This window comes from Aquila chrysaetos, chromosome 25 (assembly GCF_900496995.4).
Source record: "Aquila chrysaetos chrysaetos chromosome 25, bAquChr1.4, whole genome shotgun sequence".
Classification (NCBI taxonomy): Eukaryota; Metazoa; Chordata; class Aves; order Accipitriformes; family Accipitridae; genus Aquila; species Aquila chrysaetos.
This window is the reverse complement of record NC_044028.1, coordinates 14,144,854-14,172,400: the sequence shown is the minus strand read 5'-3', so window position 1 is coordinate 14,172,400 and position 27,547 is coordinate 14,144,854. Positions and strand designations below refer to the sequence as shown.

Below are 27,547 nucleotides of genomic sequence, written 5' to 3'. Positions count from 1 at the left end.
CCTTTGTGGAGCCTGAATTCCCATTTATTCTTCAGAACTTTTTCAGCCAGATTTTAACGTGCTCACCATACATAAAACCTTTTCCTCCATTTAGGCATCTACATGAATACAAAAATAAAGAGCAGAAGCCAGTGTTAGGACAGTGCTGGCCAGACTCTTCCATATACGTGCAATACATTAAATCCTTGGAAAATATGGCTGTGACAATGATGTTAGGCCTTTTGTGAAATCCAGCCCTCGATAATAATCCGTTGGTTCTAAATTAGGACTTAATCTAATGCACAGACATTGGGACAGTTACATGCCTCTGAGAAGGTGAAATAAGATTTTGTAGAGCCTAGGGCCAATGTGATAAAGAATTCCTTCAAATGCCACAGAATGGGGATTGGACGGGGTAGAAGTTATATGAATCATTTTTCAGGTTCACTGTTTTGGCATCACAGCTCAAATGTTTTACTCTGATCAGATCCAGCATTCAATGAAGGACTCTGCAGAAACAGCAAACCTCACCCAACTGCTACTGAAAGTAATACTCCGTCCAGCTCTGCTCGGGATTCAGACCTCAGTCACCATGTCCCACGCTACGATGTGTGGTGGGAGCTGAATACTGTTTTCATTGTCTAAGCTTACATCACAAAAAGCTGTGCAGCTAAGGTAGAGAGTAGTACACTCCTTTGAATGTCACTCCATGCCATTTTTCTCTGCTGTCACGTTAAAAAAAATGAAAGGCATGTTCTGGAGCATAGTATGCCTAATTTAACAAAAACTGTAAGAAAATGTACTGTGCTCCTACTGCAAGATTATGTGCATTTGCTAAAACTACACTGTGCTTGTTAACGACTTGGTAAAGACTCCTATTACCTTCAGTGGTCTTTGGATCTGACACTAAGTGAGGCAGCATAAATAGATCAGGATTTGGAGGAAGGTTTAACTATGTACCATCAATTTTATAGCACCTTTAAACCAATATTTACAATAGCTAGCATCAAGTGATTCACTATTTAAAATGCTCCCAAACAAACTATTGACAAACCTGCAATTTGCCTTCCATCTCCAAACTCTGGATGGGTATTTTTGGCCCTATCTTTTTTTTATATATTGACACTTAACTTTTTCAGCGCAGAATGTATATTGATGGAGCCATCAAGAGAGCAAACACATTAAACCTAAAACAACAGGAAAAAGCTCTAAATAATACAAAGCTGGACCTACAAGCATGTATGCTGAAAAGCTTTAGATAACTGGGTCTGCAAATAGATCCTCAAGCTTCCATTTGGGCTCATGTAGCAAACAAAACAAAAGCAAATCTTGCAATTTACACACAATAACAATTTATGGTGCCAGGTCAGAGCCAGACTTGGCTTCTCTGGCTCCAACCATTCAGCAGGATGTCAGTCACACAAAGGACCTGAAGCTGTTCAGAGCTGCCTTGCTAAAAACTTCACCAGCAAAGTCTCTGCTAAAATTTTTCTCCACTAAAAATCAGGTATTACTGGTTTAAATGATAATTCTCAGCTCAGCCAATGGTCAAGGCAAAGCACAGCTCTTCCCTAGCCCTGCCTGGGAAATGAACTTGCAGGCAGTTCGGCTCAAGAGCCAGCGGGCACCAGGACGCTCTTACGCAGCAGCTGTGACTCCCCAATGCCCCACTTTCTCCGCCAAGGCTTCTGCCTGAGAGAAGAATCTGGCCCATCGTTTTTGTCAGATTTCTTTCATCTGTTATTTGTAGGAGAGGAAACACCTGCAGGTCAAGTATACTTAGGGCAGTACAGCAGCAGGAATCACCTTGACCAATGCATGCTACTGTAAGGTAAAGACCAAGACATCTGAAATTACACATCCCTTAGCAGCACAGGAGTAACACACAAAATGGAGAACAAAAGTTGCAGGCAAAGGTAATGCTATTTTCTCACAAAGTCTGAAGGAGGACGGACATTTTCAGTCCTCTGCCTTCGATTCTAGACTTTGATTCACTTCTGTGTCCCTTCACTTCTTCACTCAGCTCAGCAATCTTGAGGCAACTGTTTTGATCGGCAAGCCGTGTGTGTTTTCTCTTTTATAAATCATCCCTGTCTCAGTAGGATGCAGTGTTACAGCCCAGTCATTTGCTTCAGGAAAGGGTTTCCTTCCCTCTGGCAGTATGATCTCTTCTCCTCTCATGTTTGTGGATCTGGGCTTATGAAATAAACATTGGTTTCGTAACCTCAGAAACAAAACTCCTTGTTCTTGTGCTGCATGAAGAATTCTGGCCTGATTTTAGGCCTCTCAAAGGATTAAGTTCACGGCTGGAGGTTGGAGGATAATTTCTTTTTGGAATTTTCTTCCTTTCTGTGACACAGGATCTACAGCAGCACTCAGGTCGAGCATGCAGAGGCTTAGCTTCTTCTTACAGCCAGAGAGATGCAGGTATTTCTGTGTCTGTGCAAGCGTTCCCAGAGTGGGAAATGCCAGGGCTCAACCTTACAAAGTTGGCATCTGATTCTTGCTACCTTTAGTGGGGTACTAGGGAAGAAAAGAAGAATGCTTTTCTCAGGTTGTATCTCTTCTGCAGGCTGGAGAAGTGTGAAAGCATCTGTGAAATAACTGTAATCGTCACAAGTCAGGGTAGTTGTATCAGGAAAATGCAGTGGCATGGGAATCATCAAGCACCTCACAAGCCCGGCAGGAACGCAGCTTACTGAAATCTGTCGCTCAGCTTTGCTGCTGACCCTGAGCTGGATGAGTAAACCTGTCTTGAGTACGTCTACATAGTCTGCAAGCGCAGTATGAAAGCCCATGGATGGGGAACTATTGCTTTTAGTGCGTTGAGTGCTGCAGAAGATCCCACAAGGTCTCTACTTGCTAAATCATTTTCTGTTAAGTTTATATATCTCTTCTATTGTTAATTCCCCTCAACACCTTCTCATGGGTTTGTTTTATTTTTTATTTTATCCTTCAGGCTCTTTCTTCCTACCCTCTACTGGAATTGTCTTTACTGGCAGTTTCATTCCTCTCGAATTGTTTTGTATGAAACTTTATTGAAAAAGGAATTCAGCCTCCCCATTGCACTCAGACAACGTGGCAATTGCTGAAACCCTGGGAAAAAAGTCATGTGAGGAACTGGGAATATTTCTGTATTTTTAGTGGCAAGTACTGGAAGGAGGTGCTTAGTGCTAGTCAGCTTATGTGACCTAGTTGTTGACAAAGCTTTCTTAGGAGTGTCATGCTTCTAGAAAAATTGGTTATAGCTGCCTTTTTAACAATCATGCCAAATTCTCAAGCTCTTTATTTCTAAAATCACAACATAACGCTCCAGAATTTCCCCTTAGCTTGAAAAGAAGAAATGCTCCAAACCTAAGAAGGTATACAGGATGTTGCTCTTACAGTTAAAACTGAGCATCTCATATCTTAAATTTCAGTCCTCACAGTAACACTGTGAGGCAGGGTATGATGTCATTACTGCAGCACTTCAGCATCAAGAGGTTTAGTGATTTGTCACAGTTCACACAGGGCCTGTGAAGAGCAGGCAATTCCCTTAGGATCTTTGTGTCCCTGGCTAATGGCCATTCTCTTTTTACACCTTTAAAGATAAAAGATTGATAAAGCCTTTTTGCAAAGGCAAATGAAAAAGCAAAAGTGTAACAGGTATGACCTCCTTTCAGTCCTGGGGAAAAAGTCCCCCTTGACTTCAGTAAGTTCCATCCCTTGGTTTCTAGCTCATTTTCTTCCCTTGATTAACAAGGCAAAGAAACTCTCAAAGTCCTGCTACTACCTGCTCACATAAATGAGTCTCTTCTGATTCTTCTGTGTGGAACAACAGTGACGTGCAGTGGCTGCTCAGGCAAAGCACAACAATATAGAACCGGGAATGTTGTTATCACAGAGACTGCTTCTGTACAGTAAAATTACACTCATACAAACAGCTACCAGTTAGTTGGGTGCCCATGTCATGATAACGGTTTATAAATTAGTTTGGTGAAATGCCAAGTTATGATTATGTGTTTTTCAAAACCCATTTTAAGTACTAATTTATACTGTATCCTTATTTCTCACGTAAAAGTGCTATTTAGAGGGTAATCACATTTTAACCAAATTAGCAGAAAATATTTGTATTGACTTGCAGTGCTTGTATGGGTTGCAACTGCCAGTGCAGGCTGAAATCTCTGCATATAATGAAAGAAAATCTGATGAAAATGATTCAATCTCTAAATGAGCTATTGAGGAGGTTTAGTAAAGTCATTTATTCAACTTGAGGCAATTGAATAGGAATGCTGCCATTAAAGGTGGTGAAGTGCAGAAACGGTTATCAGTTAGTCCAATGTCACAAAGTTAGTTAGTGGCTAAGTAAGATTTTGGGGATGCATTTGTCATCTTGGAGTGACATACTGCTTTCTAAGAGCCTTTAGTGTTTTAATGCTTGTCATGTTGTCTAAATTCCAAAGGAATTAGGAGTTACAAGGGGATTTGCTATGTGAGCAGTTTGCTCTCTGTGGGATTATTTTCTGAGCTCCTTGGGGCAACCGTTCCCACAGGCAAACCCAAGACAATGGGGTTAATCACAGGGTTAGCTGCTCTTTGAAAAGACTAAGGCTTACCTGTATCAAATTCAATCCTCTTCCCAAATGGTTGGGTATATGAGGTTGAGATGAGCTTCATCAGGCTTTTGGAAATAAAATGGCAGAGAAGCAGCTTTAGAAAGAGTGGGTGTGGGAGTTACTACTCCAATAAAAAATGTAGAATTGCTCAGGGAAGGATTGATGAGCTCTAGACGATGTGTAGGAAGAGGCCCTTGACGTTAGAGAGGGCAGTTTGAATTATAAAACAGATATGCCAGTTGTTATGGTGACAGAAGGTCCCAATGCACTGCTATTACTGCCAAGGAGGAGTAAAAGGACTTTCTGGGGAACAGGAGAGCAGGAAAGTGAGCCCGAGACAGACTCTGAAGGGCAGGTCTGTGCCCAGGAGGGGCTTGGGAGCAGGAGCGTGGTTCTTCTATTGGATATCTGTAGAGGAAGTGGACTTTTTTCTCATTTATGTTGCTGATTTAACAGCCTCCTGGCTACACCCACAGCAATCAGAGACCCTCTGGGGGAATAACAAGTCTTATTTTCAAAAGGAAGCCAGCCCAGCAGAGCTCTCTGCATAGAGTAACAGTCATGTGCCTCTGCATGCTAATGTGACAAGCAAGTGTTCACTAAAGTAGGACAATAAAGACGCTCTGCCGTGCCTTTTTGTTAATCAGCCTATTCAGCAAAGATGTTGCTATTCAGCTGGATTATTAACACCAACTTCCACTTACAGGTTCATCTGTGGCAAGCCACAGAAGTCAGGCAGAACAGTTCTCTCTAAGACACGGTCGCCGGTGATGTTGTTTCTTTACTTGTTTGCCCCTGCTATTTATTTCAGTGATGCCTGCGGGACCGTCAGTTACAGCTGGTTCAAACCCGCGTAGCTGCTGTGTGCTCAGCACCTCGAGACTAACACCAGTGTGTCTTGTTGATCAGGGGACTGAATGATTCAAGTAAAGATGGGGGTTTTTTAATTGTCACCTGTTCAGCAAAATGAAACTCACAGTAGTAAGTCCTGTCACTTGGGTGTTTGCATAAATTATATTAGCAGCTTAAACAATGAGTATCTGAGTATGAGGTGATCCTATAGGTCTGAATCTAAAAGACAGGCTTGTGAATGTCTTGATTTCTGTTGGCTGAGAAAGCACCCTATAGCCATTTCTTTCTTCTTTTGTTTTCATTAAATATTGCATTATTCCTGAGTTTTGATAAAGAAATATTTACACTTTTATGCTGCACACTTTATTAAACAGCTCTCTTATCTGTCAGCTCTCTTATCTGTCTCTTCACTGAATGAAACAAGCCTGGTCTTCTCAGTTACTTATGTAGAACTTTTCCATTTTATCAGAAGTGCCCTGGACCAAATCAAGGTCCTGTCATATGTGAAGTTTGCCACAGACGGGAAGGAGATACAGCTTCCAAGTCTGCTGGCTATAGCTGTTGCCATGCCTGTAATGTACTGTTTATAAATAGAAAGGCAGATAACTCATAAGACTTGTTATTGCAAGTCCTACAAAGTTTGTTCCTTCTATGGATTTTGCCTGACAGTTATAAAATTCTTTTTATGTGGTTTTTTTGCATAATTAAATGCTTCACTGTATAATACTAGTCAAGTGGGAGCTATGGCAATAAAAGGTTTATGATGCCAAAGGGTTTTCACAGTGCTGATGCAGCCAACTCCAAAAGGCTGTGGAAATAGAGACTCCTCCACAGTGCAATTCAGTCTCTCTGTATGCTGCAGGCATTACATACAACATTAGCTTATAAATATTTGAGAAGGCCAGGTTGGATGGAGAAATATGTTAGCTCCTTCAGCAGCCAGATGTGTTGTCCAGAAGCATAAGCCATTAGCAAATGCTGTTCAGCTACCGGCAGACAAATTCTTTTCAACACCTAGGGAGCATTACACTGAGAGAATCCCAGCCTTCCATGACAAGTGTTTGCCTTGTCCTTGGCAAAAATGAAAACAGTAAAATAATGAGCCAAAAGCTCTTTGGGGAACTGCCTACCATCCCTCCAACCCCAACCAAGCAGTCTTTCAGCTAGCTTTGAAATGAGTGGTATAAGCAGACTATCACAAGGACTAAGACGCTACTTTTTAATACTTCACTGCTCATCAGCTCTGGTCTGCTCCAAATGAAATATTAAACCCAACAGCTTAAACCATCATGCAAATGGGACCAGGCTGTAGAGGTGGTGTTCTGAATAAATGCATTTTAATTCTCAAGAGTGGTGGGAGATGACTTGAGAGTATGAATACATTCAGTTGTAACAGCTTGGCTGATAAGCAGTAATTCATTAACTGATGATAACTTGCCTACTTACAGTCCCATATCCCTTCCTTTCTGATAGTTTTACAAGTACTAACTTTAGTGCCTTGTCCTCAATGGTCATGGAACCTGAAAGGTTCCTGTAAGATCACAAAGATGGGTTTTCTTAGGTAATAGCATGACAAACTAGGTCACACGTAACAAGAGATTTCCATCTGTCAGTGCCACTTTAGTTACGGTGGGGTATGGTGTTGCATCCCTTCCTTCCTTTCCTGACTCCACATACCTGCAGATTGTTAACCAACTGCTGTTCATCTGTGTGGGGACTATAGTTCAGCGATGAAAGAACTATCCCCAAACAGTGTTCATCCAACATATAAGTCTAGCAACTCGATCCCGCACCACTGCAAAGAACTTCTTTTTACAGGAGATGTAAAGTAGAGTAAAGTCTACCCTAGTAATTTGGCTTGGAAGAATTACAGATGTATCTGAGTAGTCTATGCAGAGGTAAATTCATAGATCTGGAGTGGACAATGCTGCCACAGTTCCCAGAAACTAATAAATGTGAGAGGTTAGAGTCGGTCTCTTCTATTTGACAGTTGTTGCATAGTTTCACAATTCAACAATGTCTTGGTGAATCTCGCTGAAGTTGCTCAGCTCATACTGAGAGCAGAGCTTCCTGACTTTGTAGGAAAAAATGTTTTTATTGAGACACGGTAAAGAAATTAAGAGCCACAGAAAAATGTAGCATGCTGTTCCCTGCAGAAACCTTCTTAAATTTTCTGGACTGATCCTGAAGTCTGTCCTGTTCAATTGTTCAATTCTTAGACAGTCTGTCATATTCAGGAAATAAGCCAGGATATAAAGTTATTTATTTTTTTCTTATTATTTACATCCTCAGATATTCGATTAGTTTCAGCTTAATAGTTTTGACATTTATGCCACAAATGTAAACAAAAAACAATACTGGTTGATCTAATCAAAACATAACCATCAATGGAATGGCTATAGCATCTATCTCCTAGGAACAGAAGCAGTAAAACCTTTAAGAATGTTATGTGATTAATTTTTTTAAAAAACAGGGAAGGTTAACAGTACATTTCCCATCACCTGACATTTTAACTTAAGATGGGCAGTAGCTGGGATATGTTATTGACTCAGATTCAGCAGTTTCTAGATGAGATTCTCTGGGCTATAAAATACAGGAGCTAGGGCCTAGTGAGCATGACAGTATCCTCTGCTCTTCAAACCATACAAAAAATGGTATATATGGAAAGGGTTTCTTTTCAAATACAGTCAACTGCTTAGTGTAGCCATGAGATGTCAGTAGAGACCACTGTTTCTGTGCAAACAGAAAAGGTCTCTCAAGTCAGAGCATTCAAACGAGGATTACTAGCAATACAAATGCCAAAGTGGGATGTGACCCAGTATGTACTGCCACTGCTAATATGCATCCAAAGACTGAATGTGACAGTGATATGGCTGCTGAAAGGACTGGCAAAAAGGGAGGGAAAAGTTTGAGAGCCTAGTTAGGGTTAAAGCCGATGTGTAAAACATAGGAGAACGCTATTACAGTAAAACAGTGCTATAATGTTTTAGTAAGAGCAAAAAGATCTAATTTTTTGTAACATAACTAGAATGCAATCCAGTAGTTAAAGACCTGTAACCTAAATCAGGGATGGCTGAAACTCTGGGGGTTGAACCTGGCCTTCAAGGTAGTTTTGTCTGGTCTCCAAGAACATCTGACCAAATTTCCTGTGAATTTGCAATTGCTGGGCTAACAACTGTGCCCACTTAGCAAACAAACTGGGAGTACTGAGGCACAGGGGAGTCTCTCTTGAGCATGATTATACCAATTCTGGGGACAGTTTGATTCTCTAGTACAAAGCCAGAGCACTCATTCTAAACTTTTTGGTCCTGAGCTGGGGCAATTTAGTCTGTTAATATGAAAATGACAGACAGGAGGCCAAGGGACATGTGTTTTTTACTGATATATCTTGGCTAACCATGAACTGCTTCGCTGCAAGGGATTTACAAAATGAACCAGAGAAAAGGATATCTGTATTTATGAAAGCTTAGATTTCTTCAGATTTTGTTTTTCAGCTTTACATAGTTGAGACCATTTCATTTGAAAAACAATGCAAAACAAGTGATAAAACTGGAGGCCAAGATTACTTGAGATCCCAAGATGTCAATCAAACTTGGGAAAAATCTAAGTCTTTTGGATCTGTCTCATGGGCCAGTTCCAGTTTTCCTTAACAGCTTCAGTGGGCAGGCACTCCATGCCTTGCTGTGGTCACCTTAGTGGAGAGGTTCTGGGCATATTCTGGCCCTCCCCCAGTGCTGACCCATCAGGCATGGACAGAGCATGTCCTGTTTGGTCTCCAACCTACCATCCTTTTAAATTTGGAAGGAGGAAATTATGAATCACATGTGTCTGCATAGAGTCAGTCAGGTCTATTGGCTTTGGCTCAGGGATCAGCAAACGTATGAAGCTACTTTAACTGAAGCTGTGTCTGAAACAATAATGTCCCCTTGGTCATCAGAGGCGAGTATACAGAGACATCCAAGTTCAGGATGCACAGACCCAGACTGAATCCTTGTGGTTTCACGTCTGCATTATATTCACCAACATCTCTTCTAAATGTCTTGTATATCTGCAGTTTTTTCACCCTCAAGGATTTCTTTGACCTCCCCTATCCTTCTCTGCCATCCCTTGAGGAAGCCTTTAAATTAGTGACTAGTATTGGCCAGTAGCTCTGTGCACTCTACCCGCTCAAACAGTACTGCTCTGCTCAGTACATCTGGTTTTCTTCACTGTAAATGTGGCTAATTACCTATGAGTTTGCAATTCACCAGAAAGTAATGGGAACAGTCAGTGTCCTCATCTCAGTAACACATTTTGGGGAAAATACAGCAAAGAACTGAGTATTAAATAAACATTAGTTTCAGTAAGAGGAAGAAGCCGATAAGGTCACTTGTATCAAATTACATAAAGTCCTTTCCTGGATGTTTTCTCTTTCTAGTTAATTCTTAAAAATGTTCAAGGCTTATTTGACTATTCCAAACCATCTTTTTTTCTTTGTATTGAGAAGGAATTTCAGAGAAATTCAGGGGTTATACAAATATTCAGGAGCAGAAGATACTCTTTATTACCATTGTGCCAGATATTGCAGGAAGCCAGAATGAGAAATTTAGGAAAGCCATGGAAATGAGAATTGCTGTAATTCAATAACAGATTCATTGGCTTTCTAATTACATTTGATCACTAGAGTATTTGTTATTGTAGCTGCCTAAGTATCTTATAAATACCTACCACATGTGACACAGGCACTTCAAAAGCATCATATAAACTGTAGAATAGATCTGCAGAAAAAGTTAAAGAAAAATACATATATTGGTTCTTCCATGTCTTAGTAAATAATTCCCAGGTCTGAGATGTCATTTTATTTAATTTTACAACATCCAAAACCACTGTAAAATAACATCTGTAATAAATACTCAAAAAAACCCTCAGATGATATTTTACTGTTACAGCTTACAGTAATGTCTGAGTAACATCATACAAATTGTATTATAAATAGCTTCACCAGCACCAAAAAATAGAAATATTACATTTTACATAATTCACTTAAGCATATGGAATTTTGGCTACAAAGGCTTTTTTTCTTACTTTTCTTATAAAGTTGATTTGGTATGCTTTAACTTGTAAAATGACACAATTACACAGTCCCAACATAAGGCAACATGGAAAATATGTGAAAACCAATGTGGGAGCAAGTGAGAATTACAAAACTGTATTGGCTATTCACACAATTTCTACTGCTCAGTCTATTCAGGATTTCTAGCCTTATTTCATTCTGATAACAAGCAAGGTCTGCCAACTAAGGTCTTTTAGACTGGGATTCAGCAACTCAGGTTTCATGTGACCTTGGACAGTTTTTCTGCCTCAGTTCTCCATTCACAGCACGGTAGTAATAATGTTTCCTTGTATCTCCAAAGACTGTAAGCTCTCGGAAGCTCCCTGCCACTATTTTTTGTAAAGTAATTGGTACTGTGGGACTAGATTAGAGCTGAGCTCGGTAAGAGTAAATGTGCAATCTTTAACACGAGACACAATGATAAAATTGTTCTGATATTTAACAGAGGTAGGTATATGATGCCCTTTGCACTACTGGAGAAAGTACAATGGACTTGCCCAATGACACAGTGCGCCTTGCTGACACAGCTCCTGAGTCACAATCTTGAGCTATAATATGCTGAAGTCCTCCAGAAATACATGAACTAACAGAAATGTAGTGGAACTGTTAACACATTCAAGTCTTTATTCAAAACCACAGCAGTAAGGAAAATTTCTTCATTAGCTTCAGTGGGCACTGAAGTAAATTATCTCTTAAATGCTATTACCCAGAGGAAAAACTAATAAAGAAAAACCAGATTTCTTGGCATCTGAGATGAAATTCAGGTATCCTGTGTCTTCAGCTTTACTCAGCAGTTTTCAGCACATGTTAAACACATTCTAGCACAAAACATGTGCACAAATCTCATGAAAAGGAAGCATCATCAAAATTACTAAGAAAAACTGAGAAATGCATCAGATACATTTTCTGCATTACAGAATTGAAAAAGCAGCTACTACTAAGCTGAAAGAGGTAAATATGTAGCCTGACCATCTGACAGATTGGGGCTGGCTACAGTAGTTACTAAAACATCTGGAAAAGCAGCTGTATTTTTCTCTTGCAGTACACTTACCATTGCACTGCACTTGAGAACTTTACCATCATAGTCACTACCATCTGCTGGATAACTAATACCAAGTCATTCACAGTATCTAGGCCTTATATCCTTTCATTTTATCACAGCACCAAAGCTAATTTTTAGAAAATGACTAATTTCTTTGTTTTCACCCTATAAGTAATAATTTTAGGAAAGAGAACATGATGCTGTATCTCTCCTTAGACATTACACATAGCTGACATGGATTAGGCTTCTGGGGTTCTCTGGTTTCTCAAGTCAACCCATTTTTGTGTGTTGTCACAAAAAAATAGTGTGATTATGGTACAGGAGAGAGGATGGCCTCTTTGGGGAGACATGAGGGAAAAGAAAGATCCAATAAATATGGAAGGTGTACACCAGAGTAAAGATTAATATTCACCTCACTAGATGTCCTAGCCATGCCCTAGTACTCGGGATTATCACTAGAGTTCTCCAAATAGTCTGCATTTCTTCCTATTCTTGATCTTTATTTTTTATTTTATTTTGTGCAACAAAATAATGTTAAGTATGCAATATTAACTGAGGATATTTACGCCTCACACTTGTTCCCTGGGTTCAGGTGTATAGACATCATATATCCCTATGGTCCTCCAAAGGCAGCAGGAAGATCACACTACCTACCACAAAGCAGCCATCTCAGAGCAGGTCTGCTGGCAGAGGCTGCCAACATGACTGGAATCCTGGGCATACTTATTAGGAGTCCCAGAGGAGAAACCAAAAGCTAAGTGGACCGTGCATACTGGCCTGCAAGGCACTCTGAGGCACTTTGCTGGAACAGCAGAAAGGGGAAAAGCAAGCAAGAAATCTGCCTTGTTCTAAGCAATGAATGGAGATGCCTTATGAGCTGCCAGCTGAAATTATTTTGGAAACACTAACACTACAATGTACTTTCCTCTAAAGTCACAAGGGTTTTCTTATTCACAACACTTGAAATGTTTTACTGATATATCAGAATCTTCGTGTTTTATAGCTAACTGTGAGGAAAAGGCTTTACGGCAGCTGACAAGATACTCAGTCACAGCCTTGCCACTTTTATTACCCCTAGTGACCAGATGGACCCAGCAATCCACATTTCTAGGTTCTGCAGGGTTCTGCTGTTGCAATACCTGTTGTTCATAATGTCTGTTCACGTCGCTGTTTCAGACCCACAACTCTTGCTGCCAGGAGAAACACAGCCCCAGTGAGCACTTCTGCGACAAAGGAGATCCAGACTAGCGCCAGTGACCAGCCAAACCTGATGTCGATTTCTACCAGGAGATCCTTACTCCTCAGGAGGCAGACAGCTTCTTCGAAGGCAGCAGCTGAATATGCAATATAGACACTGATCCCAGTAAGTGTAACAAGAGCTGGGAAAGAAAAACATATTCAGCTAGTTAGCATTCACTGCAGAAATTAAAAATAATTAATTGGATACCTCTTAGGGCTTCTTTGCCACTCCTTCCTATCTACCCAGGCCAGATTACCAGTTAGGCTCTGTTTACCTTTGAAATCTAGTTGAGGCGGTTTTGGGGGGAAGGGTGAGAGGGAAGCAAAGGGAGGGTTATTTCTGTCCATTGAGTTTCCTGTGTTCTCACTGTTAAATACTGAATCAAAATGTATAACAGCAAGCCTCCCACAACAAAAATCTCGTCATGTCTTTTACAGATATCTAATGCATGTACATCTCTGTTTTCAATACTGTATTATAATGCATCCTGACTTCTCATTGCTGTGCACCACATACAGTTGTATACCTCTATGCAAGAAAGCCCATGGAGACAGAGATTCTTGCATTTCAGCTCAGTGACCTGAATTTAGGCTGTTTTCTAATTTTGAGTATCGTAAGTTTTGAGTGTTCAGTGTAAATGTGTTGGTCTTTACTGTCACCTCCCACCAAATGTTGTAGAGTCGTGACTATTCATCACTTCCAAATAATTAAGCCAAAGACATCCTTGGAGCAGACTAAAAATAAATTCATAATGACACTCAAACAAAAAGCCAGATGTTTTCAGAATGAAAGGACTGTACAGAAGCTAGCAAACTTAGGGAATGGCACATCTAGCACAAGTACATGCTACAGCCTGGGCCTGATGTCTATGTCACTCAAAGGACATATATTAACTAAAGTCATAACTTCACTGGATCAGTGGCAGGAAAGATGTGATAGAAAGGCCCTGGATTAAAGGACTGTAGCCCAGGGAAAGTAGATACAGGACACTTGTAGGACAAGATAGTGTCTTATCTAATTCTGAGGGAGAAGAATTTTGGTCTGGCTTTCTGTTAAATGACAGTGTAAGTCTAGATGGCATTTTTGCCAGAAAGACAAGTTTGAGTACAGGCAAACCAAGACGGAAGAGTATTGGGTTATTCAACAGTCAAAATTCATACTCATATTCCTCATTTTAACCATGCTATGATGCCTGTACCTTATCCTAGTCCTCTGCAAGGGGGGGAAAGAATCACTTTATACCTTTTGTCAGCAGAAATGGAAATGACTGTTCTGTTGACATTTTCAACAAGGTATGCCAAGTTCTCTGATCCCCCTTAAATGTGGCCATATTTCAAAAAAATGGGAAAGCGTATAGCAAGTCCTGGGATGTGGAACATATCATTTCTGCTATTTTCCAAAAAACTCAGGTCTCCGGAATTGCATCATAAAATATGTCTTTCTGCTGAGACAGAACTATCTAATCAATACCGGACTCCATGAACTGGAATATCCTATAAAACTGCATGCCCGTTATATGCATCAAGCCTCAGTGCAGCTGAAACAGCTGAACAATACCATCTGAGCGAGAGGAGGGTCTGGTCTCACACCAAAGGCCACCCTGCAGTCTGTTCACACTGTCCTGGGAAACAGCACTAGTTGCATCTTTAGAACACATTCAAGCACCCTTCTCCTAATACTGTCTTTGTGTTTCCTTTCCCTCTTTGCAACCCCAAGAAAGGCACAGTAACCCACTCCTCGGTGGGATAATCATGCTTTGCACTTCACAACTTTTTCATCTTTCACTTACCATTTGGAGTAGTTTTCAAATAGCTCTAAGCCTTTTTAGTGAATACAGCTTTCTGATGTGCTAAGGAAATAGAACTTACTTTTTTTTTTGTAATGGGGGATGGTTGGTCTTTGTAAGAGCATTTCAGACTAAAAAGGTCAGTCAAGATTTTGAGACAGCAGCATTTGTTTCCAGCCATCTCCTAGCATTCTCTTCTTAGCAACAGAACTGTATAATCAGGTGATGAGAGCCAATACTGATGATCCCCTTTTCTGTTGGGGAAAATTTCTGTTTCAATTTACATTGTGAAACAGTACTGAAAATGTATTTGGGGAAGAAAAGGGGGATGGATTAAAACCCAGTTTTTCTACTTTGACAGAAAGTTTTTAGTTTTAATTCATAAATTACTTTCTAAAACACAGAGGTTTTGGTTACAGCAAAAATAACAGAAAACAAAATGTAAAAGAATTTTACTAGCTTCAAATTGAAATGTTACACTCCAACTAAAATAACTCTTTGTGGTTTCCTTTTGTTACCCACAGTTTGGGGACACCACTGTAGTTCAAAACTAGCAGTGAAGCTAACCCAGGAATGCCTAGCAAGACCCTTTTCAGGAACTCAGTGCAAATGCCTTTGAAAAAATATCAGTTTTCTTAACAGTTGTAAGATCTGTGCAAGGCTATCAAACCCTACGCTTTACTAATTCCAAAGTCACCTCTCCGTTACTCCATTACCCTGTCTGTAAAGAATTTGAGCACTGTGCTGAGAAGGTATTGAATCTTTTGCGTTAATGGGCACAGGAAACACATAGTGTTCAAAGTATGACTCACTCCACAAGGATTTATGGTTGTATGTGATTATTTGCCTTTCGTGACTCTTAAGGGGCAGCTTTCTATTCCAGAGTCCCATCAGGAGCTGAGCAGACACCAAGTGAACGAACACCAGCATTATTGTGAAAGCAAATTCTTGCTTAGCTTTTTTCCCCCGGAACATAAAGTGATGTTTCCCAGATATAATCTCTTACTATTTACAACAGTTAAGCTGGGAGTTTGATATAGTACCTCCAAAAAGAAAAAGCAGTCCCGTCATTAGAAGCAGTAGGTAGGCCCTGGCAAGAATACTGATGAATCCAGTCATTCCTCCAAAAATCATCAGTATCAGGCTGAGGGGCATCAGGATGACAAATGTTCCATGCATGTCTGAAGAAAAATTAAGAATGTCAATATTTTAATATTTTATTATGGTGTCATTGGATGTACTAATAATTATTGAGTGCAGGGCCCCTGATCAGTCTCACAGCCTTATTCTGTGCTACACAGACAAGGAGTTGGACAATCTCTTGGGTTTTCAGTTTAAGCTGGTAGGACAAATATATGGTATGGAGAAAAATGTAACATACAGAGCAAGCCCTTCACACGATCACAGCCTGTTTCAAACAGAGACCACAAATAAAAAGGATATGTCTACATGGATATATTTAAGCAATTAAACTGTTTCAGATATTAAGCCTAGCTGGATAACAGGTCATACATTGTATATCAGGTAGTCACTGACAACCTTAATAAAAAGTAGCCCTGGTTATCTGAATCATACAGATCACAGTGAGTGGCGTTGTTCTGTTTGGGTGGTGGGATCCAGCAGATGCTTTGGTTAAACTCTTTCTTTTCTGTCACATGTCCTCTGCTGAACTGATCTAGCAAATTGTTGACCTTTTCCTTTGTTGCAGCTGACCACCAACTAGAGGTAAATTTTCCCATCCAGCACTAATTCTGTGTCTGTCATTGTTTCCTACAGCAGCTTCACTAAGTACATTAACCCATCCTGGTTGCTTCCTCCCATGCTAAACGTTTTACATTAGTCTTTCTTGATCCCTATAACATTTTAATAGTTGTGTAAACAGAGGGTTGCTATATATTTTTGCATATCACACTGTTTTTTCCATCATAAACCATCTTTATGTCATTGTTCCCTCTCATGCAATCTATCCACAACGTTCAACCCAACCTTTTCTAGAATAATAACCAAAAAAAAGTAATTCCAGCTTCCAGTATCAATTTATTTCATACCAGCATGAAGTGCAGAGTTACTGAGAAAGGAAAACTTCAAATCCATTTTCTGAAGGGCTCTAGGCTTCAGTGTCTCATTTAATTTCACAGAGGAACAACAATACACCATTAGCTGGTTCCTAAGGAAAAGGAGTCAGTTTAGAGATCACGGTTTGTATGTGATCAGGTAATCAATTTTTTTAAGTCACTGTAACTGCCCACTGAATTGGAGGTACTCCACCCATCACTGGCTAAGGATCCAGCTTTTCCTCTTCAATACCATTATAAAGATAAGACACAATCGTGTACATGTTTCTATTCAGTTCTGGAACCTTGGAAGATTACGAAAAGCCTGCATGGGATCAAGGCAGACACTTAATTTCTTTAATTGAGTGGAATGTGATTTGACGACATAATTATTTGTTACGTGTAGTACAGAACATGCTCACAAGGAAAAAGTTTTGGGAGGTGGGCCCATCGTTCTTCCATTGCTGTTTATTTACGCTGGTATTATATTCTCATATTTAGTCCCACATATGCCCACATCAGGATCAGCTGATGCTCGGAAAGCATGAATTCAGCATTCTGCATGGAAGGGAGCACTTTCTCTCCTTGCTTCTAAATCTGAGCATACTGCCTCGGCTTTCCTTCAGCAAAACTGGCCATGGCTGCTGTTGCTGGCTAAGAAACCCAAACCTATAGCAATTCTCAGACGCTAACAGTCAAATCAATCTTCAGCTTCCTGTGTATAAACCAGTATGTCAAAACTGTTTGCAAATCTCAGTTGAATACCAAGAGGAGAAATAGCCATGGAACTTAGGTCAGGAGTTAGAATTCGTTGTCAGGGATGTGATGCAACATGATGTGACAGAACAGAGATTTGGCACACAATTTAGTTCTCATATTCTAGAGAGGCAGCAGGAACAGGCTAGTCTTCTCCCCGTTTGTGCTTCCTGAGTGTATTAGGTCTGATTTTGATTCCGCATCATTTTGACATCCATGTGTCCTCTTAGATTTGGTCTTGCATTGTCCTGGTTTCAGCTGGGATAGAGTTAATTTTCTTTCTAGTAACTGGTATACTGTTATGTTCTGGGTTCAGTATGAGAAGAATGTTGATAACACACTGATGTTTCCAGTTGTTGCTAAGTCGTGTTTAGACTAAGTCGAGGATTTTTCAGCTGCTCATGCCCAGCCAGCGAGAAGGCTGGAGGGGCACAAGAGGTTGGGAGGGGACACAGCCAGGACAGCTGACCCAAACTGGCCAATGGAGTATTCCATACCATGTGACATCATGCCCAGTATATAAACTGGGGGGAGTTGGCCTAGGGAGGATCGCTGCTCGGGAACTAACTGGGCACTGGTTGGTGAGTGGTGAGCAATTGCATTGTGCATCACTTGTTTTGTATATTCCAATCCTTTTATTATTATTGCCATTTTATTATTGTTGTTATTATCATTATTAGTTTCTTCCTTTCTGTTCTACTAAACCGTTCTAATCTCAACCCACGAGTTTTACCTTTTTTTTTTCCAGTTGTCTCCCCCATCCCACTGGGTTGGAGGGGGAGTGAGTGAGTGACTGGGGTTAAACCACGACATGCATGTAAGAGGGGAAAAGGCCTTGAGGGGATAAAATCTGATGCAATTAACATTTTTAAAGTAAGAATGTAAGAAGGGTGCAACTCTGTCCTCACACCTGGCTTTGCTGGGAGGGAAGAAACATAAACAAGCTCATCACTGGGCCTGTGCTTTGTGATTTTCCAGGTGTCCCTCATGAGCCAAAGTTGCTGTTAACAAACTATACCTCAGGACAGTAGCACTAACAGTTGCTATTTCTTTGACTTGCCTTTTCATGGTGTGATTTCAGCTACTGCAGCCAGGACAAGCACGGATGAAGATGGTAAGACTCTGAATGTAACCTTTTGAAGCCAAGGGAAAACAAATCCATACCAGAGTATTCTCCTGGGGAGTGTCATAGATTACATTAATGATCTGTGACAGTTGCATGCAACATCAGAATAACTCTGATTTTTATGCCCTCTTCAGTGAAAATATAGGTTTTAGGGATATCTCAGCTGAAACCCACAAATCCCACTGTGACAGAGCCTTACTTTTCCTACACACAGCTGGCATCACATTTCACATGAATCACCTGCAGCTTTTTTAAAATCAAATATTTGATGGATTGTATTTGGTTAAACAGCACTTTTATCACCTCCAGTGTTCTAGTTCAATACCTAATACCCATTTGTCCTTCTTCTATGAAATCTGCAACTGCCTGTGAAACTTATTCTAAAATGCTGCCATGGAAACCACTCAGGAATCTGAATTCATGCCGTCTGGCATATGATATTATGTCATTATATTGCTTGATTAGAGGGACAGAATTAGTTTATAGAAGGACATGACTTAAAATATCTTTACTGTGTTTGTCTTCAATAATCATCTGTAAAAGAAGTTAGAACATTAATTTTGCTGTAATTTTAGTGTTTTTTAGGTTGTGTTGAAATACATATTTATGCATTATTATACATATGTCTTCATTTTGATGAAATTAATCTAGTATTGAAACAAAACCAACCTAAGCATTTTGCACAAGAGGAGGTATGTGCACTTTCTTATAAAACAGTTTCCCACATTTATTTCTCAACACCCGAGTTCCCTGTCAGTCCAACGTGAAAGCCCCAATAGTTTAATCCTGAAAATACTGAAACAAACTGATGAACATTTAAAAAACACTCCAGTTTTTTGTAGCAAAAAATACTTGCTTGATAAAAAATAATTGCTTGATCTGAGTTAATGAAGTCTTACATCAGCTAGCCAAAGCTGTTTTAACTAGAGGTCTGACCAAATGTCTGTAAGAATGACATCTGCAGTGTGTGTCCAGATCTGTGAATTTGGCAGACATTTCTAAATTACCATCTAACACAGTTGTTGACGAGTTGTTCGTAACAGAAATCTGTGGAATGAACTAGAAAAATTGAATGGTGTCAAAAGTAACCAACTGCAGGTCTAGCAGTTTTGTTAATCGTCTCCTGTTAACATGCTGGAGCTTAATTGTTTCAAACTAACATTGGTTTTGTTTGCACAGCTTATAATAGCAAATAGTCTCTAGAAATCTGTAATAGTCACCTCATCAGAAATACTCCAAATGGCAGCAGCTCAGAAGAGCTTAATTAAGGACCTGTTTATCTTCCCCAGCAGTAAGTAAATAGCCAGCTAGAAAGACAAAAGACTCTAGCTGAAACAGAACGCTGGCAGTAGCTAAAACCAGTGGGGCTGCTCTGGAAAGACTTGGCAAAGCCAGGAAGAAACAGTGCACTGAGAAAGCCTGACCTGCTTGCAAGGAAGGAAGGAAACAACTTAGAGAAACAACGAGCAACAGAAAAGAAGTGCTGTCTGTGTCTAAATGTGAGACTTCTGGGCTTGAACCCCAGGGACACAAAGGCCTGGATTCCTTCCTGTTCAGTAGAGAAAAGATGATGCCGGAGGAGAGCTCACAGGGTTAGAGTACCCCAGGATAATTAGCTAAGCTCTGGACTGTGTTACACATTTTGGCTTTGTGCTCTTCTTACGCAACAAGTCTCTGAGCTGAACTGGAAGACCAATTATAGACAGTAGAAATAAAATTATGCTAGACTTGGTATAGGTGCGCACTGATGAAAACCTTCAATACTAGGAATGGGTAGAATGATAAAAGTGATACGTTGTGGTTCACATTCTATGGCTATGATACCAATTAATTTGAAAATGAGAACATTCATCAGAAGTTGTCACTCATTAGGTCTCAGCTGCGGTGATGCTAAAGTTATCTCAGATTTCTGTATATATTTATTGTAATATCTACTGTAAGTACCAAAGCAAATGTTCCCTGGAACCTCTTTGAAGGACCACTGCACTGTTGCTCAGAAACAAAGCAGATCTGTTTAGGTATACACCTACCATATCAATTACATTGGAATTTCTATGTACATCATTTGGGTCTTATTTCATTTGGCCTCTGAACTGGCTCTTGCCAGGTATTCTAGCCCTAGCTGCTTCCTTCTGATAACTTAAAACCAAAAGGAAAAAACTGTGAAGAACTGTAAATCACTCAGGAAAAATGTAATGGGAGCCAGAGAATTAGGCATTCTGTGATTATAACATTATAAACATGTAACTCAGTAAGAATGAAGCAGGTCCATAAAGAATGGGGAGAAGTGTGAAAGGAGCTGGTTAGTGACTGTTACAGGGTCCACATGCTGCAAGGAAATCCAGTCTAGTTTAACTGCACTATTAAACCAATTTTGTTGATGAAGAAACCAAGGCAGCTGTTACATTATAAAAACTGAGGTATCAGTAACTGCCCCTACTGCAAAGATTTGTTTTCCTACAGGAAGCACTAACTTTTCTGCAGTCTCATGGTTCCAGCTATATTGATGTCTAAAAAAGAAAAAAATAAAAATACTCTGGGGAGAATAATTTAAGCAGTTGTGCATGGGCAGCTGCACACTCCAGTCTTGGTTTTATAACAAGAAAAACATTTTCTTCCAGCCATACATAAATGGAAACCACATCCATTAACTGATCATCTCTGGATGGCTCAGGAATAGAGGAGAGCACTAAAAAGTGACTTGTAACAGAAAATCAATCACTGGCCATGATGTTCATGTTACTAAGAAAAAATCAGGATTGTCAGAGGCTTAATCATACCTTGTAGGTACCTAACGCAGCTGGTTTGTGTGTCAGGGGCAAACCAGGCAGCTATTAACAAATAACAGTAGTTCCTCTCACATTATTTTTCATAACACTAGTCCCAGCTCTGCAGTGTAGATGGGACCCCACACCAGTTTGGGGTGCAAAGCTAAGATTCAAGAAAAATTATCTGTTTTGTAATTTTACATCTGTTTGCACTTTTGGACCAAAATGGCCTCTTACATTTTGGCCAAATAACACATATAGATGTTGCTTAGGTGTGCCAAAAGAAAAAAAGAAAAAGCTTTGTGGCAATTTGGTTTTAAACTATAAGAGGAGGGGGGGAAGTCACACAAAAAACCCTCCACATTTTTAAAAATTTCACCATGCTTTGAAAAAACCTTAGCCACAGCTTTCTAGGATCAGCAAATCATATAACATTTATTTCAGAAGAATGTAGATGCAAGTAATTTTTATGTTACCAAGCAGGGGTCACTATCCAGCCATAACTGAGACACATAGGAGCAGGTTACTTGAGTTTCCAAAAAGTAGAAGAGTTTTGACAGGATACATTAGTATCCAGTAAACACATTACTTTCTTCTTTTGACAGCTCACCTGTCCTGAAAGAAGTACTTGAACCAAGTCCAGAGTACAAACTGATTTTGACTAGAATTATTTACAAAATTGTTCATTTTGCAGGGATTACACTGATGTTGTCTTTAGCTAAATCTATACTGATTTACTAATTATTAACAACATAGACTTTGTCAAATGAAAAACATCTATAGTACAAAAATGCCCAAGAGTAACCTTTTCCCAATGTAACTTGTTGGATTTTGGTTTGGGTTGGTTTTTTTTCTGAAAGAAATTATTTTACAAAGCTGCAACTCTTGGGGAAAATTTTTCAGTAGATTAAATACTGCCATTGCTTCTACGCACCAACTTCCCCCTCTCTGTATGTGATCCTCAACATTTAGATGTGATTTTGAATGTTATGTTTCTTCTACTGGAAAATGGCAAAGCTGCTCAGAACTCCTGATGCAGCTTCCTTTCAAGTCAGAGTGACATTCTTCTTTTACCATTTAGTGAGAGATGGATTCAGCTCATCATGAAAAAGAGTTGCTCTTTCTGCTTGTCTCTCATAGCTGGCACAGGAGAACACATGGCAAGACAAGATATCTGGGGTGACTTTGCTGACAGATTTCAGTTTTAAAGGTGACTTTCAGAGGACTATCTTTAATCCTAGTGGTCACCAAGAGACCTTAATAACTGTCTAAATTGTGAAAAGTGACACTTTCATTTTAATCCTGTATGGGACAGAGGAAAATATGCATCTCCAGTAAAAAAAATTTTTTTAAAATGCAGAAATTTCAGAAAAGCTAATGTTAGGTAGTCTAGCGGTATATTTCTTTAGACAATAGCTGATGTTTTAAACAAATACATAACCATGCCATAATGCAATCTATAGTAGGAAAATGTTTTATACATTGTGGGTTTGAGGGAGAGAGAGGGTATATGCCACATATTCAGCTGGAGGGAGTGGTAAGAAAAGAAATGGAAGCTTAATGTACAGGAGAAAGCATGCTTGTGCCTAATCCATTAGAAAAATTGCTCAAGAGTATTCCTATGATGTGAAAACACATCATACTCTCAGGCTTAACAAGACCTAGATTGATTGCCTGAGTAATATTGCTGGTAGCACAGAACTTTAACTTGTACACCCAATTTTTTTTAATTTGCCAGGAGCTGTATTTGAAGTACGCAATAAGCCTAAAAGGAATCTGCTGGGGATGAATAGGAAAGAGATTGGAAATGTGGAGGGAGGGAATGTGAAGGCTTTTCATTCTCTAATGAAGGGTTTGTCTTCTGGCAGTGACCAGCACTTGTGTTTCCAGTTAGACCCAGCAATTCGCACTCAGTTATAGGCTTTCTCCCATCTTTTTGGCACTTGTGTCTGGTTAAGACATGCCAGCAAGAGTATGGGAACTCTGAAGAATGGGGAACAGGATTCCTGATGTGTTACTTAAGTGCCTGCATTAGGAGAGAGCCCCTCTAAACCTTTTTAGGAATAATCGGCAAGAAACACGTTTGATGTTGCCAGAGCTCCTGAAATTCAGTCTGCCAATCAAACAGTGAGAAATATGGGTGTACAGCTAGACAGAATGAGATCAATTCCATGTGAATGTGCCTCACACAGACACCTGCACAGGCACACACAGAGCAAAAAATAATTTTCTGAAGTAACTGATTAAAGCTGTGCAATTAGCCTGTTTGCCCCATATAGCAACACATGAAGAAATTACTGTAAGTCCACTGGAATCCACGATCCCAGAATTGTCCTCTAAAATTCTAGTTAGAATGTGTTGTAGATGAAGACGAATGTTCAACCTGATCTGCCTAAATATGCTTCAGTGACCACAGTCAGAAAATATTTAAGAAGTGTAAGGCTGAAGTAGAAGGTAATATCTCAGTACTTAACAAACCTAGACATCACTTAGAAATATCTATATTTCCTACAAGTAAGAAGTACTGACATGGCACTTGCTATGTTTAGCTGCTATTGCTGTGGGTCTGAAACTGCATTGAAGCTGAACACCTAAAATATCAAAAAGTTCACTCTGTAGGGCATTCTAATCAAACCTTGTAGGTTCTTCCAATGAAAGTATCTTTGATTTCTTATCATTTTTAGGTGGACAACACCTGCTTATAATAAAATCTGCAAGTGTCTCTGCAGACCTGAAGTCTTTGTCCAGGAACCTAAAAATAGTGTTTGATACGAGAGTGAGAGATAAAAAATTTCTCTGAGGCTCTGAAGAGTCTGTAAACTGTTATGAATCCAATTTTTACTCATATTCACTATTTTCTTACACTCCATGACTACCAAAGAGCTGTCCTTTGTTTCCAAGCCAACATCATTTTTATAACTAAAAGAGCTCTCTATAGTCGCTGCTTTTGTTTTTGCAGAATTCAGCTTTCATTGAAGAGCTGTAACCTAAAATCTCCTCGCCTGAGAAAAATTACAGATATATCTTTTGCAAATATGAACACAAATTTTGAAATGCTAATAATTTTATCCTGAAATCTTAGACTATCCCCAATATAATAGTTAAGATGCACACCTTAATGCACACCTAAAATGTGATCAGTCTGGTTAGGTTTGATTAACTCTGAACCCTCAAAGGCTTAAGTGATCCAGCAGACAATCATTTTCACTGATCCTCAGAGTTTTCAGCAACATCAAGCAGCTAAGGCCCTCTGTCTTAAGTGAGGAAGATTAAAGAAATGGTACCTTTCCATTTGAAAGCACAGAGACAATCTGTGGTGTTAGTCTTGAACCTGTCAATATATTTGTATGGCTGTTTCCGTAGCCCACTGGGATCTTATTCCTACTTTAACTTTCCAGTTACTGTTGCAACACAGCTACATTACCATCAGTACCTTATAGGCTTACTTTGCCGTGTCTGCTGCACTTTTAGCTATATCATGAGATGCTGCTCCAAAAGACTAAAGACACTCTAAGCCTTCCTGAAGGATTGCTCAGGAAATGGCTGGTTTTGAGGGGAAAAGTACCATTTTAAGACACAGGACAAATGCATATATTCCGCTTGAAAGGGAAAACAGCCAGAGTCAGAGAGGAGAGGTAAGCAAATACAAAATTAAAAAAAAGCAAGCCCATATACAAGCATATATGACCAAAGCATTGTGCAGAATATGATGCAAAGAAGTGAAATTATCTTTTAGGAGAAGCCTAAAAGTATTTGAAAATGTTTAGTTTGTACTTTCTGAAAACATTCTGTCATTGACAAATGAATCTAAAGAAAAAGAAGCAACCAGTTAGAAACTTAAAGTAATCTTTTTGAACACAAAGACTTTGAACACTCCTTTTAGTCATTGATTTATTTTCTTAAATGCCCACATACTTAAGGTTTTTTTCAGTGCAAGGAATCTCACTGAAAGGGTAGATAAGTAGCTGTCTTAAAGAGTAATTTAAATGTGTGCTCAAGCATTTTCAGTGATCAAACTCTTTTGAGGAGATTTTGAACATTTTTTCCTTTTATTTTTAACAATTGTGTACCTTCCTGAGCCATTCCAGGTAGAAACATCTTGCTCCTGTGGAAGAAATCAGCCGAACTTGACATCAAATAGATGGTCATTTTCAACAGCAATCCCACTTAAAGACCACATGCAGTGACAAATATTGTACAAAAGCAGAGTCAAAACACTATCTCAAAGAGCCCTCCCTCTGAATCAGAAATGGGAACTTGTAAGTGGACAAGGAGGGAGGGAAGGATGGACGAAACTATAGAAATAATACAAAAGTTACTCACACAAAAGCTGTCTGTGTGAATCGGTGATGTTTGCATTCTCGTGCCAGAAGGGATTTATCAAAGGGTAACATTCGCTCCTCACTAATAGAGAAGGGAAAAAACAATGAGAAAAAATTACACTATATCTTATTGCAGTAGATCCTCTTTTTCTTTCTTTTTGCATTTACATATAATTCATAGAATATTACCTGCTTTAAAAACAGTCATTCCTAGGTAGGGAAGGAAAGGAGGGGATTTTCACTACCCAGCATTGGCCAGCTTCTGCTCCCGTGGGGCCTGACCACTGAAGTCAAGAGGGAAACATCTGCTCATTTCAGTGGGGCTCAGGGCACAGCAAAGGGGAGAATTCCTTTAACCTGCTCCTTCTCCCCTGCTCCACTGGAAGTAACATCCTTTCTTGCCTATGATGAACACTACTTACTGCTTGTTCTTAATGGTGGAATCAAAACCAAAAGTAATATGCCTGGCATACAAGTTAAACTAAATGGGGAAAATCCTGTAAAATCCACGTAGGATTTATGGATCTTTCATTAAAATCCAGAACTGTGAAACACCAAGCAAGATCAAATGCAGTACAATTACTTGGTGAACCTGGTGAGTCTTTAGTCACTTACCTTTAGTTAGCATGGGATTAAGTTAATTTTATTTATATTATTTAAAGAGATACATTTCAAACTAATAATATTTATATCGATATCCCTTATATTAATATTACTTATGTATGTAAACTAGACATTGTTTCATATTCTTGATATTATTATTTACCATTTTAATGGCTTTAACCCAGAGCTGTCGCCCCTTAATTCCCCCCGAGCCGAATGAAAAGACGTCTCTCTCCTTCTAAACGGTTAACGTTTATTAAATTAGTCTGAATTAAAAGTCGATGTAAAATTGGGTTCCAGTAGCCGAAAATTCGCTATCCCCACGCCTCCTCCGGCAAGTCATCTCTTGTCGATACTCGACAAAGGACCGCCGGCGGCTGCAGGGGAGCGGACCGTTCTCCCGGGCACGTACAGCCAGCACAAGGAGCGACCGCGACCGCGACCGCGACCGCCTGCTGCGGCCCCTCCGTCGCCCCAGGCCGGAGCTGCCCCCCCTCGGCCGCCGGGAAGAGTCACGGCCCGCGCCCACCCCGCCCCGCCGGACACGCGTGGGACGGGACGCGGCGCTCCCCGCCCGCCCCGCGCCACTCACCGCGGCAGGTCCGCCACAGCCCCGAGTGCGAGCTGAGGGCGTCCGTGCCGTTGCGGGACGTCTCCAGCCTGGAGGCATCGATGATGTACCAGAAGTCCGTCGCGATGGCCACCACGAGGAAGACGAAGCTTGACGCTCCCACCAGGGCCACGAAGAGGGAGAGGACGCCCAAGTTAACCTTCATGCCGCCGGCCGCCGCCGCCCCGCCTCAGCGAGACCCGGCGGTCGCGCCCGCGCCGCCTCCACGGCGGCCTCGCCTCGCCTCGCCTCGCCTCGCCTCGCCGGGCCGGGCCAGCGGGGCCCGCCGCAGGTAGCCCGCCTCGAGCCCCGCCTCGAGCCCCGCCCCGGCCGCGCGGCACGGAGCCGGGGGGGCCGTCTCCCTTCGCGCCTCGCCTGCCGCCGGGCGGAGCGGGGGCCCCGCGTCCCGCCGCAACGCCCCGGCCCCGGCTCCGGCTCCGGCTCCGGTCCCGGCCCCGGCCCCGGCCCCGGCCCCGGCCCCGGCCCCGGCCCCGGCCCCGGCCCCGCGGTGCTCCCCGGCGCGCGAGCGGGCCCTGCTCCTGGCCCGGCCCGCCCCCGCCCCGCTCGGTCCGCTTTCCCGCCCTGCCTGTCAGCCCCGGCCGCCGGCCTTGCGCTCTCCCCGGAGGTCTGTGGTTGGGGGGCTGTGGGGAGCGGGGCGCTGAGCCCTGCGCCCCTGGGGCAGCAGGGCTGCCTTCCTAGAAAGGGAGACCCGTCAGAAAATA

General features: G+C 40.9%; 1 protein-coding gene across 4 annotated transcripts; it reads right to left on the bottom strand.

Annotated features, from left to right (window-relative positions):
* On the bottom strand, positions 1-27,227 carry TMEM114 (transmembrane protein 114). Of its 4 annotated transcripts, none has more exons than XM_030001892.2 (5): positions 26,808-27,227; positions 25,614-25,694; positions 15,630-15,767; positions 12,700-12,939; positions 1-98 (listed from the first exon to the last, which is right to left on the bottom strand). In XM_030001892.2, the coding sequence occupies exons 1-4, from the start codon at positions 26,989-26,991 to the stop codon at positions 12,707-12,709; spliced, it is 636 nt and encodes a 211-aa protein (XP_029857752.1). In that variant the 5' UTR covers positions 26,992-27,227; the 3' UTR covers positions 1-98; positions 12,700-12,706. The 4 variants fall into 4 exon arrangements, with proteins under 4 accessions (XP_029857752.1, XP_029857751.1, XP_029857753.1 ...); XM_030001891.2 differs by lacking the exon at positions 1-98 and adding an exon at positions 9,946-10,183; XM_030001893.2 differs by lacking the exons at positions 1-98; positions 12,700-12,939; positions 15,630-15,767 and adding an exon at positions 16,645-16,753 and having other exon boundaries at positions 26,808-27,226.
* Positions 27,228-27,547: the final 320 nt, after the last annotated feature.